At 43.9% G+C, this 19,359-nt stretch overlaps 1 protein-coding gene across 1 annotated transcript in view; it reads right to left on the reverse strand.

Moving 5' to 3' along the window:
- Nucleotides 1-19,074, reverse strand: part of ANXA2 (annexin A2) — a 36,721-nt gene extending 17,647 nt beyond the window's left edge. The window contains exons 1-11 of the mRNA XM_069765690.1: nt 18,939-19,074; nt 11,735-11,793; nt 11,134-11,236; nt 8,840-8,934; nt 8,582-8,695; nt 7,844-7,934; nt 6,695-6,774; nt 4,262-4,321; nt 3,752-3,845; nt 3,571-3,666; nt 3,245-3,303 (exon numbers count right to left, since the gene is read on the reverse strand). Coding sequence (XP_069621791.1) covers nt 3,245-3,303; nt 3,571-3,666; nt 3,752-3,845; nt 4,262-4,321; nt 6,695-6,774; nt 7,844-7,934; nt 8,582-8,695; nt 8,840-8,934; nt 11,134-11,236; nt 11,735-11,782 — 840 coding nt within the window. The 5' untranslated portion in view covers nt 11,783-11,793; nt 18,939-19,074. The remainder of the gene's footprint in view (nt 1-3,244; nt 3,304-3,570; nt 3,667-3,751; nt 3,846-4,261; nt 4,322-6,694; nt 6,775-7,843; nt 7,935-8,581; nt 8,696-8,839; nt 8,935-11,133; nt 11,237-11,734; nt 11,794-18,938) is intronic.
- Nucleotides 19,075-19,359: the final 285 nt, after the last annotated feature.

Consider the following 19,359-nt stretch of genomic DNA (forward strand, 5'->3'; position numbering starts at 1 on the left):
TTGTCCTGAGGGATCTGATGGAACTGGAACTTTAATCCCTCTTTAATGATACTGAGTATCCATGGACTATTGGTGATCCTGAGCCAGGCTGGGTAGAAGGCCAAAAGCCTACCGCCCACCTGGACCGCCAGTCATTGAGTTTTCTTAGAGTCCCGAGGGGAGTTAAACATGTACCCCCTACCTCTTCTTCTGCTGCTGTAATATCTGGACGAATCTCTATTTGGTTCTCTATCAGCTCTTCGGCGATAAGACCATCCTCTGCTGTAATCACGCCTATAAAAGGGTTTTCTCAATAGAGGGAACCGCTTCTTAGAATCACCTGCCTTCTCAAGCAGCTCATCTAGTACCGGACCAAACAGATGAACCCCTTCACAGGGGATGCCACATAGTTTTGACCTGGCCTGTAAATCACCTGGCCAGCATTTTATCCAAAGCGCTCTGCGGCCTGCGTTGGACAAGGCTGAGGATCTTGCGGCCAGCCTAACTGAATCTGCTGACGCATCTGAAAGGAAGGCTGCAGCGTCTTGGATCATGGGCATAGATGATAGGATTTCACTTCTAGGAACTTTATCCTTGAGTTGGTCTTCCAGGTGGCCTAGCCACACCATCAAGGACCGAGCCGTGCAAGTGGCCGCAATTGCCGGTCTCAAGGATCCCGCAGAAGTCTCCCAAGCCCCTTTAAGGAAGACATCAGCTTTTCTATCAAGCGGGTCCTTTAGGCTACCTAGATCCTCAAATGGAAGAGAAGACTTTTTGCACGCCTTGGCCACCGCTGCATCTAACTTCGGGACCTTGTCCCAAGAAGCTGAAGCCTCCTCCTCGAACGGATACCTTCTTTTAAATGCTGGTGGCAGTGAGCCCTTTCTTTCGGGTTTCTTCCATTCTCTCGTAATCAGTGATTTGATCTTTTCCACTACAGGAAAAACCCTTCGGGACTTACGGTCTATGCCCTTAAACATAATGTCCTGGATGGAGCATTCTGACTGGGTCTCTTCAATCCCCATAGTGTTGTTGACAGCTTTCACTAGGTGATTAATCCTGTCTAGTGACAGGCATGCTCGACTAGATTCTACGTCCTCTGAAGATGAAGATGAAGGATGAGAATCCGAGCTCACACCCTCTGACTCCACGTCTGAACCTGGGGATGAGATCTCTTTCCTCTTTAGGGACCTTGTCCTGTGAGAACTGGATTTTAAGGAATCCCTGACCTCCTGTTTAACCATGTCCCTAAGGGTAGATGTCAGGTCAGGGGCCTCCTCCTCGATTAAGCGCTGTATACAGGGTCTGCACAGCTTCTTTTTATGCCCATCTGGAAGTGGCTCTGTACATACGGCACACTCCCTATGCTTGGTTTTGGAAGTACTTTTTCTCCCCTGGATAAGGAGAGAGGGAATACAAGGAGGGACAGCAATCAAAAAAGCGTACTTTCACGTAGCTCACTTACCCATCCCTGCAACGAATGGTACCGTAATCGGGGGGTCCTCTCTAGCCAGAGAATCTTTACGGCCTGAGGATTTGGTAGATTTCTGAGCAGCTTTAGCTCCACCAGCGCGACTACTGCCACTAGAACGCCGCTGGGAGCTTCTCAGAGATTTTCCTGTCTGTGGCTGCTCCAATGGTTGCTGCTGTTCACCGCACAGCTGCGGAGTTCCCTCCGGTGACTCCATGTAGGAAACGAGGACAGGAACAAGTAGAGGCGTCTGTGCAGCTCTTAAAATACATCCCCCTAGGTACTACCCCCGGATGGGGGTCAGCAGGGCTTCCTCCAGGTGCCGCTAATCGGTATTACACCGATAGGCTCCGTCCACTGTGAGCCGCGCCCCCATGCTGACCGCCGGACCCCCTGTGGCCATAATCCTCCCTCCGTCCCTGGGCGCCGCCATTAGCCAGGGAAGAAAGCGCTACCGCGCATGCGCGGCCGCGTCACTACCCCGCGCCGCTCGCCGCGTCATCCGGACACGCCCCTTCCGGTCACGGCTGCGGCGCTGAGGACAGACACGCCGACAGGGACGGCAGCGCTCCCCGGCCAAAGCGGACCACAGCGGCAGCGGTGGACAGACCCCAGAGGCCCCACAGACATGGTGCACGGCCTACTTACCAGGTATGCGGACACCTAAGAAGCTAACCCACCTCCCTTGGGTTGCTTCCTCCTGCTGCCACCTACACCAACAGTCCCCCTGCCGTGTGGTGCTACCAACCTCCTGACCAGACCGAGGCAGGGGACCCCCGCTACCTGTATCGGCCTGTCAGGAGTGGGATTCTTCTTTTCTTCAACCTTCTTCCTGAGGTCTGTCTGAAGAGGTTCCGCTGTCAGGGACAGGAAACCAACTGACGGGGGAGTGAGGTGCCGCCCTTTTTATGTCTGAGGTTTCCTGTCCCTGAAGGGCGGATCCCCTCTCTCGTTGTGCTGTCATGGCGACTGAATAAATATAAATACAAATATACAGGAAAGGACTAGGGAAGATAGACGTGCCTATCCCTAAAAGATTCCCTTCCTGGCAGCGGATTTCCTTCCTGTATATTTGTATTTATATTTTTTCTGGCATTTTGATAGATACCAGAGACCCTTTTCCCGCAGGCTCTCTACTGCTGGTCTTTATGATATTATTGTTATCCGGTTTTAATTATTACATTAAAATATATTTTTTTAGGTCTCTTGTTAGTTTTTTGGTTTTGCTTTTTTGAATATTAGACCTTAGCTATTGCAATTTTTTTTTTTTTTCTAACAATTAGCGGACCCAATGTCCCATTTGGAGAGCCTCTGATGTGCCTAAACAGTAAAAGTCCCCCAGAAGTGACACAATTTTGGAAACTAGACCCCTCAATGAATACATTTAGATATGTGGTGAGCATCTTGAACCCCCAGGTGCTTCACAAAAATTTATAACGTTGAGCCGTGAAAAGTAAAAAATAATTGTGTGCAATTTCTCCTGAGTATGTTGATACCCCATATGTAGGGGAAATACTACTTTTGAGGCACAGTGAAAAGCTCAGAAGAGAAGGAGTGCCATATTGGAGTTCAGATTTTGCTGGAATGGTTTGAGGGTGCCATGTCACATTGGCAGAGACCCCGAGGTGCCAGAACAGCAGAAATCTCCTATATGTGAACTCATTTTACAAACTACACTCCCCAATGAAAAAAAAAAATGAAAGCACAAAAACGGAATTGCCTTGTTAGGAGGGGTTAAATAGGTGTGCACCACTTCTACATAACTTCTTATGGGAAGAATTATAAATATTTTACCTTCATGGAGTCGTACAACCTGTCTGCAAAATACAGTGGCTTGTTCTGAATACTCTGCACTGAAATAGGAACACATTAAGGAATACATTAGACTAGTCCTAGTTATTAACAGCACAATGTCAGAAAATGGTAAGGACAGACATCACAAAAGTGGAGCAATAAACTGAGTGATGGGCAATAATAAAGATCTAGTTATTCTACAAATCATACTAGATTTATTAAAAAAGAAACTTATTTTGTAATAATTAAAACCAAATAGTGATATACAGTATATCTAAGGTTCGAAAAAGAATATGTATCATAGGTATGTTTTCTATGATGCTCACCCAAATTCACGAAAGCATTTTCCAGGTCACCCTTCACTTCCTTCTTAATGCTCTCCTGCATGTCATATGGACTGTAGCTCTTGTACCTTTCAAAGACTGAAGCATGAAATAATGGTCATTTAGCAGCCTGCGCCATAGTCCTCGCTGTAGAAATGCAACCAGTCGTAGATAAACCCCTTACCTTTCTGTAAGTGGGGAATGCTTCTTTCGGTCATGATTGAAATCCACTTGCTCACGTCTGTCCCCTTCCTCTTTACTCCAGCCTCATACAAATCCTGTAGCACATAGATTGTGGGATTAGTTTCCATTGTATTTACATGCATAAATGTTTCTACCATATTTGGTCCTTTCTATAGAAAAATGTGGTAGGGAAATAATTGGGTTTCAACAGAAGATAAATGCTCCCCTGTAAAAACAATTTGATTTCTAAGACGATAACTGTACATGCTACAGGTTGAATCAAGGGTGGATACAGACAGAAATGGACCTCTGTGAGAAAGGACATTACATGGGCCCTTTGCAGACCAATAGTTTGTCTATGAAAGAAGCGGTTTACCACTTTGGAGGTTTAATTGGACTACCTAACCTCTTGTGCCCCTGTGTGGTGGCTCCAAAGGTATGTCTGCCTCTGGGGTAAATATACTCTCCATATGCTTGATGAAAGCGGAGATAGATCCATTCATCTACTTACTCTAGCGTCCTGGTCAATCTTTTCATAATCTACTACATTACTCTCTTCCTGTCTTTTCCCCTGCAGACATAAGAATGAAAAAAGTTAATAAAAGGAATAGTAATAAAGAGCTTTCAGGTCTTACATGAATAGCAGACAGTATCTAGCATTATTAAAAACAAACAAACCACACACAACACAAGATGTATTGATCAACTAGTAATGTGATGAAACTAATACTCTTAAGATTTTTACAAGGAAATCCATAGAGCTGAATATATCCATGTTTATCCATCAACAACCTCACCATCAACCAAGTTATGGACAAAGATTTGCTACTTCAGTTTTTATGGTGGCAGTATATATCAACTCTAGGATTGTTATGAAGCGTGATCAGATGAATTGCAATCAACTATAAAGTTATCCTTCATCATGGTAATTAACTTAATTACAAAAATCCCATTTCCACTGAATTTCATCATTGCCAAAAAATGACCTGGTTACATAATTTCTGTGATCTTCTCAGCGGAGGTGAAAGTTAACTAGGACTAGGCAGCTGATATGCTGTTATTCTTATTAAATAACAAGAGTAGGCTTGACCATTCTTCAGCCATTTTCCGCTCTGAAGGCACTCTACAAGTTACAATACAAAGTAATGCGACAGCTAAAAAAATTTCTGTGGGCCAAAAAAAAATAGTGAAAAAAAAAAAGACTCTGTAAACTACCAAGATTAAAAGAATTAAAAAAAAAAAAAAAAAGTGTTTTCTTAAGCGTATTTCTCTTGGAAAGCTTAGAGGGTTTGCCCAGATGCAAAAGAATGTGAGAAAATACTCTAAGGCCGGTTTAACACGTCAGTGGCTCCGGTACGTGAGGTGACAGTTTCCTCACGTACCGGCGACACTGACTCACGTAGACACATTGAAATCAATGTGTCTCTACACATGTCAGTGTGTTTTCACGGACCGTGTGTCCGTGTGCAAAACACGGAGACATGTTAGTGTTCGTGGGAACGCACGGATTACACGGACCCATAAAAGTCAATGGGTCCGTGTAAAACACGTACCGCACACAGACGCTGTCCGTGTGCAGTCCGTGTGCCGTGCAGGAGACAGCACCACAGTAAGCGCTGTCCCCACCACGTGGTGCTGAAGCCGCCATTCATATCTTCTCTCCAGCAGCGTTCGCTGGAAAGAAGATATGAAAAATCCTTTTTTGTTGTTGTTTTTTCGTGTTTTAAATAAAGATCCCTATCCCCATCCCCCTCCCACCCCCTGTGCGCCCGCCCGCTGTTTATAAAATACTCACCCGGCTCCCTCGCAGCGTCCTGTCCTCGCCGCAGCTTCTCCTGTATGAGCGGTCACGTGGTGCCGCCCATTACAATAATGAATATGTGGCTCCACCTCCCATAGGGGTGGAGCTGCATATTCATGACTGTAGTGGGCGGCCCCACATGACTGCATACAGGAGAAGCTGCGGCGAGGACAGGACGCTGCGAGGGAGCGGGGTGAGTATTTTATTAACAGCGGGTGGGCGCACAGGGGGTGGGAGAGGGGTGGGGACAGGGATCTTTATTTAAAACACGAAAAAACAACAAAAAAAAGGATTTTTCATATCTTCTTTCCAGCGAACGCTGCTGGAGAGAAGATATGAATGGCGGCTTCAGCACCAGATGCAGGGGACAGCGCTTATCTCTAGCGCTGTCTCCTGCACGCTCCGTGTGGTACCCAGTCGGCACACGTGTGCCACACGTGTGCCACACGGATGGCCTACGTGAGCTCACGGACACGGATAACTCCGGTACCGATTTTTTTGGTACCGGAATTACCTGGACGTGTGGGACAGGCCTAAAGAGGATTAAACTACAGGATTGGTTCCTCACTAGCATGGAGCTTCCTCATGAGCGGCAGCAGGTGTCCAGGATTCTGCATGCACAGTGGGGATAACGCTTATGTAGGGTGCCCTGATGTCAAGTGCAAGAAAAAAAAGGCACGTCTCTGCAAAAATAACTACAGACTGACATTCTGTAGGAAATCTAGAGGACTGAGAAAGTTATTTTCTCTGATGACACCTCCTTCAGACAATTTGGCACATCTAAAAAAAGGAAAAGTTGAGCACTACCACGAGTCCTGTATCATGCCAACAGTAGAGTATCCTGAGACCATACACATGGGTTGCTTTTTCATCCTTGGAGTGGGCTCACTCACAATTTTGCCTAAGAACATTACTACGAATAAAGAATGGCATCTAAACGTCCTCCAAGAGCAACTTCTCCCAAACATCAGGGATCAATTTGGATAATGATCAATGCTTCTCCCAGCATGATGGATCACCTTCAAAACATATCTCAACATTTTTGACTGAGACTGCACAGAAAGACTGTAGATTGTGATGTGGCTGCACAGTTCATTTTTCTGGGGGGAAAAAACAAAACAAAACCATGTCCTTTTTATTTACCTTAGCCAGAGCGACCATTAACTTTCTGAAGTCTCCTGATGTGTCTGACACAATGTCTTTTTCTAATTCTGTCTTGAATACTAAAAAGGAAACAGTATTATTTAATTATCAAGAGAATTGTAAGATGCATTAAATACAATCTAGGAATCATACAGCTGGTTTACAGTTTTCAACCCATAATATAACCTATTTGGCTAAGGCTTCTTTCACACTAGCGTCGGAATCTCCCCGTCGCAATGCGTCGGGGAGAGATTCCGACGCTAGCGTTTGCTGCATTGCACAATGGGTGCAGCGGATGCATTTTTCCGGCGCATCCGCTGCCCCATTGTAAGGTGCGGGGAGGTGGGGGCGGAGTTCCGGCCGCGCATGCGCGGTCGGAAAAAGCGGTCCGTCAGGAGAAAAAAACGTTACATGTAGCGTTTTTTTCTCCCGACGGTCCGCAAAAGCACGACGCATCCGTCGCTCGACGGATGCGACGTGTGGCAATCCGTCGCAAATGCGTCGTCAATGCAAGTCTATGGGGAAAAAACGCATCCTGCAAGCACTTTTGCAGGAATGCGTTTTTTCTGCAAAACGACGCATTGTGACGGATTGCAGAAAACGCTAGTGTGAAAGTAGCCTAAGATGCTAGACTCCGATAAAGAGAAGAAGACACCATATCACAAGAATAGAGGTGAAGGACGATGTACTAGAAGTAGAATGCTACTCAAGTGCTTATTACCTCAGACTGCTGACAGCATTTGTTGAAGCAGTCTGTCCGTTACTATGGACATGGTTATGATCATTAATCCTTACTACTCAAAGGCTCACCTAAGGCACAATTGCAGACTAAACTAAAATGTACTGTGAAGGTCAGTGTGTTATAGTCTATTTATATCAATTATATACTTGGATAGAAATACATATATTTCAGCATTATAAGTAGTATTAATTTGCTTTATGTAGAAGATACTGGTTGCATGATCTTTTTTGCACTATTACAAGTTGATCATTTCATATAAAAACACATACAAAAGTGCCTGCAGTATATTCTTACACCATTCTACCCCTAGGAGGCGGCATCAAGCTTACTTTTAAGGAAGACCGTATATTGCAGCAGTGCTGACAGCGTGCAGCTTACATAAGGTGGAAATATGTTTTTATACTCACATTCTCTGTACGCTGCTTGGATTGCTTGTAGTTCTGGATTATCCCGGGAGCAAATAATTTCTATAAGAGTGTCTTCATCTGTACCAAGGCCCTGCAATGATCAGTCAGTTTAGCTAAATGCAAAGGCCACATGTGAAGACATAAGATTAAACATGCATATTCCACAATGTAGTAGTCACCGTTTAATCATTAAGTGACTTTGTACATTATGGTCAATCCTCCCTTTTTTGGAATGCTGGAGGGCAGCATTGTTCTCCTAAAATTATAGGGGTTGCTCCCTACTCGAACAATCCCTTGTCAATCACTAGGTTTCCTCCAATTAAAATCAAAGCAGATTTAATACCCCTGGGGTGGGCACAGTTCCAGCAACATCAGTTCCAGTTCTCCTGGGACTCACATAACATTGACTGCAGAGACTGGGTGACATAAAAATTAGCGTGTCACGTGATCCCTGCAGCCAGTGTCACGTGATCACTGCAGCCAGTGTCACATAAGCCCAGGACAGCCAGTGCTGACGCAGCTGGAACGATACTTGAGAAGGGTTTGTTCGAGTAGGGGGCAACCCTTTTAATATTTAAGAAAGCAATGGTGTACTGCTCTTTATAATATTTTGATATGAGCTTTGGGTAATGAATAAGTGTCTTGCTCTAGTCAGCCTCAAAATATAAAGGTTAAAGAAGTATACTTCATATTAAGTGGAGAAGAGGAACTAGACTCAATAACTTGTACACGACTTGCCTTCATTGAAGACTTTAGTTCTGATGCATCATACTGAGGTCGTGTTTTCATCAATCCAAGGATCAGTGTCTCAAGATGACCAGAAAGTGCTCCTTTCAATGCTGATGGGAGATCCTACGAATGAAGGAAAAAGTACAATATTATTACTTGGCTCAAGGATTAAACGGTCAAAGTTTAATTTCTTTAGATAGAATATCAAGATATGTCCATAAATACCATCATTTACAAGAAGACCTAATGTACTGTCTCAACTATTACCTTCTTGGTTCTCCTCTGATAGGCGAATGCTATGTCCTGCCTTTGATCATTGCTGCGGTTTGTTAAGATGTTGATGATTGTCAGCTCATCCACGCCTGAAATATATTAAATGTTTTAGGAATGAGATAACTGTATATAAAGAGCTGAAGAATAGATAATACTTAAGGATGAGAACAATACCCAAATTATCAGCATTTATCTCTTAAAAATGTCATCCCACCAACAATAAAGTAGTGGTACAGAGTTTCATGAACATTTAAAGGGAACCTGTCACCCCCAAAATCGAAGGTGAGCTAAGCCCACCGGCATCAGGGGCTTATCTACAGTATTTTGGAATGCTGTAGATAAGCCCCCGATGTATCCTGAAAGATGAGAAAAAGGGGTTAGATTATACTCACCCAGGGGCGTTCCCGCTGCGGTCCGGTCCGATGGGTGTCGCGGTCCGGGACCTCCCATCTTCTTACAATGACGTCCTCTTCTTATAGTCACGCTGCGGCTCCGGAAAGGTCACAGAGGCCCGGCGCCTGTGCACTGCAGTACTTTGCTCTGCCCTCAACAGGGCAGACAAAGTACGCCTGTTGCGGAGCCGCAGCATGAAGACAAGAAGAGGACGTCATCGTAAGATGGGAGGCCCCGTACCACGACGCCCATCGGACCGGACCGCAGTGGGACCGCCCCTGGGTGAATATAATCTAACCTCTTTTTCTCATCTTTCAGGTTACATCGGGGGCTTATATACAGCATTACAGAATGCTGTAGATAAGCCCCTGATGCCGGTGGGTTTAGCTCACCTTCGATTTTGGGGGTGACAGGTTCCCTTTAAGTCACCGATTGTCCCACATATGGAATAAGAAGTTCTTCTTTGCCCTCCCAAGAAGTGAACTAGACATTGGTTACTACAGGTAAACTTACATAACATCTAATTCAGTACCTACTACTCCCTTTGCATTTAAAAACATTGTTCATTAATTATTTAAGATATGAATAGGAAACACAATATATTTGTACCTTTCCATTAGTCATTGCCCTATCTGGAATCAGAGTGGAAATTACTGCCCCTATTGAAAGGCCAGGATTAAAAATAAGCAATCAGAACTCGGACGATGAAGAATAATGCATGTTATTTTTAGCCAGAAAAAGTGCTTCTGAATTATGCATAGTCTGTGCACTCTGTGCTCACATGTTCCTGTACAACGCAAATAAACACAATTATCCTCAGGCAAAAGGATTATTGATTGCAGCAGATACAGGAACTGCTTCTAATTGGGTTTAACTGTGTAGTCATGAAAGCCAGACAAAGAAAAAAAAAGTCTGCAATGTAAGGAGGGGAGGAAAGAAATGTATTTCACAGCTCGTAACTGGTACACACCTCTCCCTTTCTGGAATGTTATATGTATATAAAAAAAAATATCGTAAAAGTAAAAAAAGCAGAGCTGAGAGGAAATCTGTCCTGCTTCCTCCATTCCTGCAACTTGTTGAGATCCACTCAGGTTATTTCTGGCACAAGCACAAAATTTGGGTGTAATAAATTTAAAAAAACATTTAGTTTGGGTACAGATGTCTGGGCTTTTAACAACTGCAACTATTCCAATTATATGGAGCACATGGTATCCACAGGAAGGAGGGAAAAAATGTGGCGGAAACTAAGTGGAAAAATAAAACAGGCTGTAAACTTCAGGGGAAAAAAGGAATAAAGGAAGCCTGGAGATTTACAAGTTCTATTGAAGCATGTACGCTATGTTGGAGATGATGCCAACATGTCCTACAGAGGTTTACAACCAGGGGAGATAACACACATAAAAGGTGAGAATTAAAGATTCAAAAAGAGAGAGGACCCTGACTATTAGCGCTTACAATCTCACATCAGAGGCAACTCAATTTTTATGCTTGGCAATCAATCATAATTATGGATTCCTTGTACGGTTTTCTTGTCTACAATAGTGGACCAGGCAAGCTAAACCAGATTATCTTCAGTTGAAGATGGAAAAGACCAGGGGACAGATTGCCAATATGGGCAAGGCATGACGATTTGGGGAGTGGTCACCCACACCCATTAATAGTTGTATGCCAGCCCCCAGCGACGGCACACGCTGGGTATCAGACCTTTATTAAGATTTGAACGCTGCTTAATTACTCTGGTGAGTATACTCCAGTGCACCCTACTCCAGTCTTAATAGATCGAACCGGGGAGTATATGGATTCGTGTTACTTTTCTCACTGATCATTTTTATCCTATTTCTTTACTTAAACTCTTCCTTAAAAAAAAAAAAAAAAAAACAACAAAAGGAACCAACCTTTAGTCTTAATGGCAGTTTCAAGGGCTGCAGCATCTTTCTCTGCATCAAAGTTTGTGGAAGGCCTCACAGTACCAAGAGCTGATGTACTGGAGGAGGATTGCTGAATCGGGTAAAGCAAGAATTAGAAGTGGAAATATAAAACTGTAAAAGAATATAAATATTATATATGATAACATAATCACTGCAGAGGATCAGTACAAAAAATAATGAGACCTTACAATTATTATTTCCACTTTGAGGCTATGTGCACACGTTCAGGATTTGTCGCCTTTTTTTTAGATTAAAACGTGATAAAAACACATTAAAAAACGCATACATATGCATCCTATCATTTAGAATGCATTCGGCAATTTTGTGCACATGATGCGTTTTTTTCCACGAAAAAAACGCATCGCGGTAAAAAAAAAAAGCAGCATGTTCATTAATTTTGCGGATTTTTCGTGTTTTTCCCGCTATGTAATACATTGGGAAAAAACGCGCAAAAAAACATGCAAAAAACCCATGCCGGTTTCTAGCACAAATGTCCGGTTTTATTAAAGTGAAATTTAGAGTGTTTGATGTGACTCCATATTAGCTCATGTCATGCAACTGTACTTACAGTTCCTTCCAATTTCAGCTTGCATAGAATTTCATGGATAGTAGCCATGGCTATAGACTCTGAAACACAGAAAGCAATAAACAAAAAATATTAGGAAAAGAGCAGTAAAGTCACATACCATGAACGAAGTAACCTAATCTCAGCTACATCTGAAAATTCTTAAACCGTAGAGTATTTATAGATATAATCTATAGTTACTAGATGCATGTTAGAATATTTCTAGCTTGGGTAGTCAATGTAAAAACTGATTTTTTTTTTTTGCCGTTTTACATACAGTATATAATGCATGCAGGCTGACATCAATAGTTAAAACCCCACGATCATGCATTCAGAGCCAGCTACACTTAATGAGGTGTTAAGAATCACGTCCCAATCACTGTAATGTAATATTATACACTCAAAAAGCTATGAGATCTGCTGACAGCAGCTTGTTGATTCTAACAAAGAAACAGGCGATTATACACTACAAAATGAAAATTAAGCAAACGACAAATATTTACCTTTGCTAACTTTAGAGCCACTGCTATGCAAAGTTTTTTAAAAAGGGAATCCATCAGAATGATTCAGTTTGCCCCCCACCATATAAAAACAACTTTATCTTTCAGAGAGCAACATATACATAGAATGTTTTCCTGTTTTCCACACGTTTACTTATGCAATCTGTTTCCATCTGCATGAATAGTTTTTTGTTTTTTTTTTCCTTTACGGATAAAATTCAGATGAAAATGAGGCTTAAGTTCTCTGGGAGTGGCAAACTCTTCCCAAGCTCACTGGCGGCTGTGCAGACAAGTAGAGGCCAGAGAGCTGTCAGTCAAGCAGAGAGGGAGCTTATCGGGGAATAAAGTCAGGCAGGGAGAGGCTTGGACAATCCCAGAGCACATAACGGGCATCTGTCAGTAGAATTATTATTATTATTCATTTTTATAGCGCCATTTATTCCCTGGCACTTTACATGTGAATCAACCCTTCTAAGCCCACTATATAGGCATGCAAGTCAAAGGAAGGTGAATAAAATCACACCTCGATATCTGAGATCTGATGTCTTATTCCAGATAAATCCATGTTCTTCTTAATATGTAAATTAGCTCTTAAGTTCTATGGGTCAGACACAGATCTTAGTGAGAATCTGCATCCAGAGGTTATTTTAAATGAACAGTTACCAATATGAGACATGTAATGACTGACTGCTCTCCTGATCTACATGACTCACATTGGTAACACTCACTTTCGTTTATAATAATCTCTGGAGGAACATACTGAGGGAGTTCTGTGTACAGCCCACAGAGCTTAGCAGCTCGTTTATATATAAGAAAAACGTGGCTATCATTTTATTCAGCTTTCTATGACCTACATGTCCATAGAGATGGCCTAGGAGGGTTGATCATACTGTCAGATTCTCTTTAAGGCCGAGTTCAATGCAAGAAATTCGCATGAGTCTCTGGTATCAAGTCCCGGCAGCCGCCCACTCCGGTCCCAAGTGCCGCGACTTGATGCGAGAGACTCGTGCGAGTTTCTTGCATTGAACTCGCAAGTGTGACCCCGGCCTAAGTCTCATTTGCAACATTTTTAGACAGGGAGCAACAGATTGCACAAGTAAAAGTGTGGATAACATTATTTCGAGAAGGCAAAACATGACCAAATATACAGTTTCCTTTTGATACATTTCTGACATCCTCTTTAAAGGGGTCGTTCACTTTTTGGACCACCCCTTCTGAAGTGCCCAGAGTAAAACAAGAAAAGCTTGTACTCTCCTCCCGCACATGCTCATTTTCAGCCATATTGGTAAAGGATCTCCCTGCGCTCGAGTGACATTTTAATGTCATATGGGCGCTGCAGTCAATCAACAGCCACTGATCGCTTTACTATTTTGGACGTCCATTCTGACAGAACATGGATGAGTAGCAGTCAGCTTCCGCTGATTAGCTGCAGCGTTAATTGACTTAATATCATGTGAGTGCCCAGGGACCTGGCGCAAACATTTTACTCTGGGCATTCGGAAATTAAGAAGTGTTTGTCTATTTAGTGGAAAACCCCTTTAGCCTTCATATATCTCATGGTCCTGTGTGATTTATAGTTCCCTGCAAGTGAGATATAAGAATGTGACCATACTTTGGTGGAAAATTTCTGCTGAGGATTTGGGTGGAAATTATAGTAACACACACTTATTTGTTAAACCCACCTAGAAAATCTGCACTATAGCTGAGCATAACTGAGCTTGGCCCAGCGTGCATGTGTTATCAATAGGAGGGGAGAGGAAATAGCAGCCGGCAGACATTTTCTCTCAATTCAGAACAGTTTTGGGTATTTTGAAATTCATCATGCCGGATCCTTCTTTTCCTAACATCTGCTACAGAGGGAGAGTTGGGACAACACCATATATACAGACACTCACACACTGTGTATGGCCACATTTAGAGAGCTTAAAGGGCCACTGTCACCCCCCTCCAGCCATTATAAACTAAAAGAGCCACCTTGTGCAGCAGTAATGCTGCATTCTAACACGGTGACTCTTTTAGTTTTTGTTGCTGATATTCCCACAATAAAGGTATTTATAATTTTACTCAAATACCTGTCTTTATACCTGGAGGCGGGTCTGAAGCCTCCTCATCTCTTCTGGGGCGATTGTCGCCGCCCCCTCAGCAATGTTATTGTCCGAAATCCGGCGCCTGCGCTCTGCTCTTCTGCCTGGAGCAGGCGCATAGAGCAGAGGCCGTCCTACCTCTGATGCCGGGTTCCGGTCTGCGCCTGTGCGGCCACCCTGTTACTGAATCCCCGCCCCGCACTGTGCATAATGCATAACACAGTGTGGGGCGGGGATTCAGTAACAGGGTGGCCGCACTGCCCGCACAGGCGCAGACCGGAACCCGGCATCAGAGCTAGGACGGCCGCTGCTCTATGCGCCTGCTCCAGGCAGAAGAGCAGAGCGCAGGCGCCGGATTTCGGACAATAACAATGCTGAGGGGGCGGCGACAATCGCCCCAGAAGAGATGAGGAGGCTTCAGACCCGCCTCCAGGTACAAAGACAGGTATTTGAGCAAAATTATAAATACCTTTATTGTGGGAATATCAGCAACAAAAACTATAAGAGCCACCTTGTTAGAATGCAGCATTACTGCTGCACAAGGTGGCTCATTTAGTTTATAACAGCTGGAGGGGGTGACAGTGTCCCTTTAAGTGACCTTTTTATCAGGTAGCCAAATGCATATCTTTAGGGGTAAAGCCTCCTCTCAACTTTCCATAAACATTTATTTATTTTATTCGCTTATATAGAGCCAGTTCATTCCACAGCGCTTGACAGACATCATCATCATCACTGTACTCATTGGGGCTCACAAGCTACATTTTCTAAATCAGCCAAACCTGGCTTGAAATATCGGTAGACAGACAGATGTATATGGGGACTCCGGCTTCTCCGCCGACAGATGATTTCTGGGGAACAAGGGTTGCGGCAGATTGGCATTCTAACAGCCTATCCTTTTGATCTCTCAGGAGATAGAAGCCGCCAGAGGAGTCTGGCAGTGGCTCTCTCAGAGAACATCGGAACTGTCCACAAAACTGAGCATTTCTGTATATGCGAAGTTGGGATAGAGAGCAGTCAGCCAACATCTATCTAATGTATATGGAGGCCTTGAGATCTGAGTTTTCTTTCCAAAAAAACATAGATGTTGCAGGGTGCGTTTTACCAGTCACAAGCCTAAATAAAAGCACCATACTTCAGAAGCAACAAGTTAGACCTCGCTCTTTCCTCTGTTTTATTTCTAGTCTAATTTTAGAGATTTCCATCATGAAAAATGCTAAATTTTAACATCAGCCCACATATCACTTTGATGTATCCTTAACGCATAGTTTATATATCTGTCCCACATATGCCCCCACAAATGGATCTAATGGCAGTGTTTAAGGGGAATCTGTCACTCAATTCATGCTGTCTAAACCATGGGCAGCATGAAACAAGAGTCTGGGTGCATGGTAAGTCCTTCACAGCAAGACATAGTTTGAAGTTGGACTATAGGGAGACCCCTGACTAGTTTGATGAGGTCCCTGCTCCTGTTAATTGACAGGTCTCTCCCTTGTATTTAGGGAGAGACCAGGCAATCATCTGAAGCAGAGCGCGTTGCCGGACTAGTTATGTCTCTCATTATAGCCCCCCGGTGGCCCTTCAAAGTTAAACTATATTCTATCTGAAATACCAGAGTGTTTCAGAGACAAACATACCTAGATGCAATCGTGCAGCCAGGCTCGGATTCATGCTGACCCTAGTTTGGGCAGCATGAATTGGACAGTTCCCCTTTAACAGAGGCATTCCACCAAATGTGAAAAGTAGATATAATATTGCAGCCGGCTTTAGTAAACATAGATGTTTCACACAAGAAGGGTCATTAGCATAAAACTGTGGGATAATATCTGGCAGGAACAATACAAGCCCATGGCAATAGGACTACACCCCTAGGGAGGGAAAACAGAACCTGAGTTCACAGTTTAATTTCTCAGATTATATTTATGCAGTTAGAGTCAGATCCACTAATCACAACGACACCATTTCATAGTACGGATGGAAGCTAACTAAACAAATCATTGCACAATGCCATAGTGTGTGAATTGTGCTGTGACAGGGTTAATGTCTCCTAGACAGCGAGCTGCAGTTTGCCACATGCAGTTGTTCCTAGGGTGTGGTGCGGAGTTGTCACTGCAGCCTGCTCTACCACATCCAAGCTGAACAAATACGCTCCTCATGTCAAAAATGTATAGATGTGATGTCAGCGCCTCAACGGATCAGTCAGCACCCCTGACATGTTCGTTCATGGAGAATTCAAGTCTTTTCTAAAACTAACAACTTTTCTACAGCTCTACATTGTGCAGTTCTCCCTAAACCAATATGAATAAAGTGACAACTGGGTGTTCCTATTCCCTTTGTCAAAGGGGTGTGTCCCCACACAGCCAGTCATCTCTGATTGGACAGTGTCAGGCTGTAGGGACACACTCCCATCTGGTAACACCCAGTCAGGAACATTTAGGAGGAATTATAGATTCCAAGAAAAGATGCTCCTGAATTGTTATTCCATGAGGTCTATTATTTAGGACAAGAGACATGTCTGGAGAGACGATGGTGCCCTATTAACTTACACTCAAGATGGTATATCTGGGATTACACAGAGCTCAGACCAAAAGCATGCCCAGAATGTAGAAACAGGGGAGACCTCCCTGAAGAGTTGGCAAATCTCTCAAGTGTCCCCTAATTTGTATCCCATTTTCAGTCATTTTAGTCTAGGGCTTCTTGCTGCTTGAAATCTAGAAAAAGCCATGATGATCCCAAGGTTTTCTTTCCAGAAATGCTAAAATGTATTTACTTGTGTGTGAATTGTCATTTTTGTTCTGGTATTGGTATGCAAGCTCAGCGCTCCTGAGAACTTTGCTCAAACTCCTCTGGGTCACGACCTTGCATTATTACAAGACGTCTCTATGAGATATGGCATTGTCTCTAGGAGATATGGTGTCGTCTCATGACACTACATTCTACTAGGCTTCTCAGCAGCAGATTACATGGAAGGGTCTCAGTAATGCAGTGTAATTTGGCTTTTGGTAAAATCCTCCCACTCAACAGAAGAAGTCAGAGCCAGCATCAGGCTCAGTGCCAGTATTTACTCCACCCAAATCATAACTCTCCCTGCCACACCTATCCTAATCCACAGGGCCTGGCAAAGCCTGCTGGGTAGAGGATAGCAAATTAGATATTTAGTGAGAGAACATACACAACATAAAGAACAAAGTGGCAGGAGAGCTGGACGTAGATGTCATTTTCCGGAGACTCTATAAGGACTCTTCTACATTACCACCTACAGACTGATGTATAGACAGAGGGGCATATTTAGGTTTCTTAATGGTATGCTAGTCTAGAGAACAGGCGTAGGGTGTTCCTTTAGTTTTTTACAACTGAAAAAGTGAGGTACACCTTAGTGACCCATACCTGGTTGTACCAATAACCTCTTTTGAAAAATTCACTTTTGGGACTGAAAAAATTGTCTCCATCTCCACGGCATTTACGCTGAACACCATGTTTTTCAATGCAAATATGTAATGAGCTGTCTAAATGTGATGGATAAGTCTCCCATAATGCGCACAAATCTGGAATGTAGATCACAAATGCCGACTCCACGCTCTGAAGACAAAGAATGAAGAAATGGGACATGCTTCAAAGATCGCACCCACTAGATAGATAAAAACACAGATAGGAGAGGAGCTCCTGGAAACATATACTTTAGGTAAAAGTTCTGTCCCCTGCATTTCTCATATATGATCCTGATTTAAATGTTTAGCTTGTTCTCAGAATACAGTGGCCAAGAAGGAATGGCAGCCCTGGTACCTTACACTCAGCTTAGGGAACAAATACACCCCCAGTGCTGAAATATCCTGCAGATCATCGCTCTCCTAACCATAGGGAAAACCTGGAACATGAGAACACGTCTCCATTAATAATCAACGAGTCATTACATCGTCCTGTACAAAGTACATAGTAAGTGGCAATTTATGAGGTCAACAGGAAGCAAAGTGTTTCAGGATGTCATAGAAAGGTGTAGATAGCGTTCCAGATTCCATCAATGGCCACCGGATCAAGGAATCCAGAAATGAATGAATGATCATGGGTGGGGACGATCACAATCACATCCCCATTACTGGAAGCATTCGCTGATTCACAAGCCATCACCCTGCTCCCACCCCATGAAGTACTGGCCCTCTACTTGCCCATTCAGATTAAATGCAACATCCCAGATAACGATGTACTATTGACGCTTTATAGGGTGTCTACAGAGAAATACATATATACACACATATACATGATATACTCACACTCTGAGATTGGGGGACCTCTCTGCCCTTAGAACCTGCAGTCACTAGACCACAGGGAGCACATCATCTACAGCATCTGTTCTACAGAAGAACACTGCCCAGTTGGCTGATAACAGTGACCAATAGCGTGCACAACATAGGTGGGCATAGTTGGACTTCAGGACTAGAAGTCTCCATTTCAGACTTGCTGGGACTTTTGGTAGTACGGCTGATAGTAACTAAGTACATGTACTATCTAGTGACTTCTATGCATCTAGCTATTATTTCTGGGACTAGGACTCTCAGCATGTGCAGAAGAGTAGTAGTAGTACTGGGCAGCAGAGCTCAGTGTGAGGAGAGGACCAGGCGGGAGAATTACCTGAGGCGCCGCAGGAGGAGGCAGGAGCGGCCGCTGGCTGGGACGGAGGAGCAGTGAGTGCTCAGTATCACCCGGGCGTGGCATTTATCAGGCGGCCACGTCGTAGTCTGCACCAACCCTCCACAACATCCTCGTACCCGCCCTGCTGTTCCTCCCACTGCCCGCACTACCACTAGTCCTCCAGCTCCGCTATGCGCCGCGCCAGGCACCGCCACCTCACCTACTGCTGCTGAGAGGGTGTATATGGGCTGCTGCTGAGGAGAGTGTGTGTATGGGCTCCTGCTGCTGAGAGGGTGTATATGGGCTGCTGCTGAGGAGAGTGTGTGTATGGGCTCCTGCTGCTGAGGAGAGTGTGTGTATGGGCTCCTGCTGCTGAGGAGAGTGTGTGTATGTGCTGCTGCTGCTGAGGAGAGTGTGTGTA

Source organism: Ranitomeya imitator, chromosome 4 (genome assembly GCF_032444005.1).
Source record: "Ranitomeya imitator isolate aRanImi1 chromosome 4, aRanImi1.pri, whole genome shotgun sequence".
Lineage (NCBI taxonomy): Eukaryota > Metazoa > Chordata > Amphibia > Anura > Dendrobatidae > Ranitomeya > Ranitomeya imitator.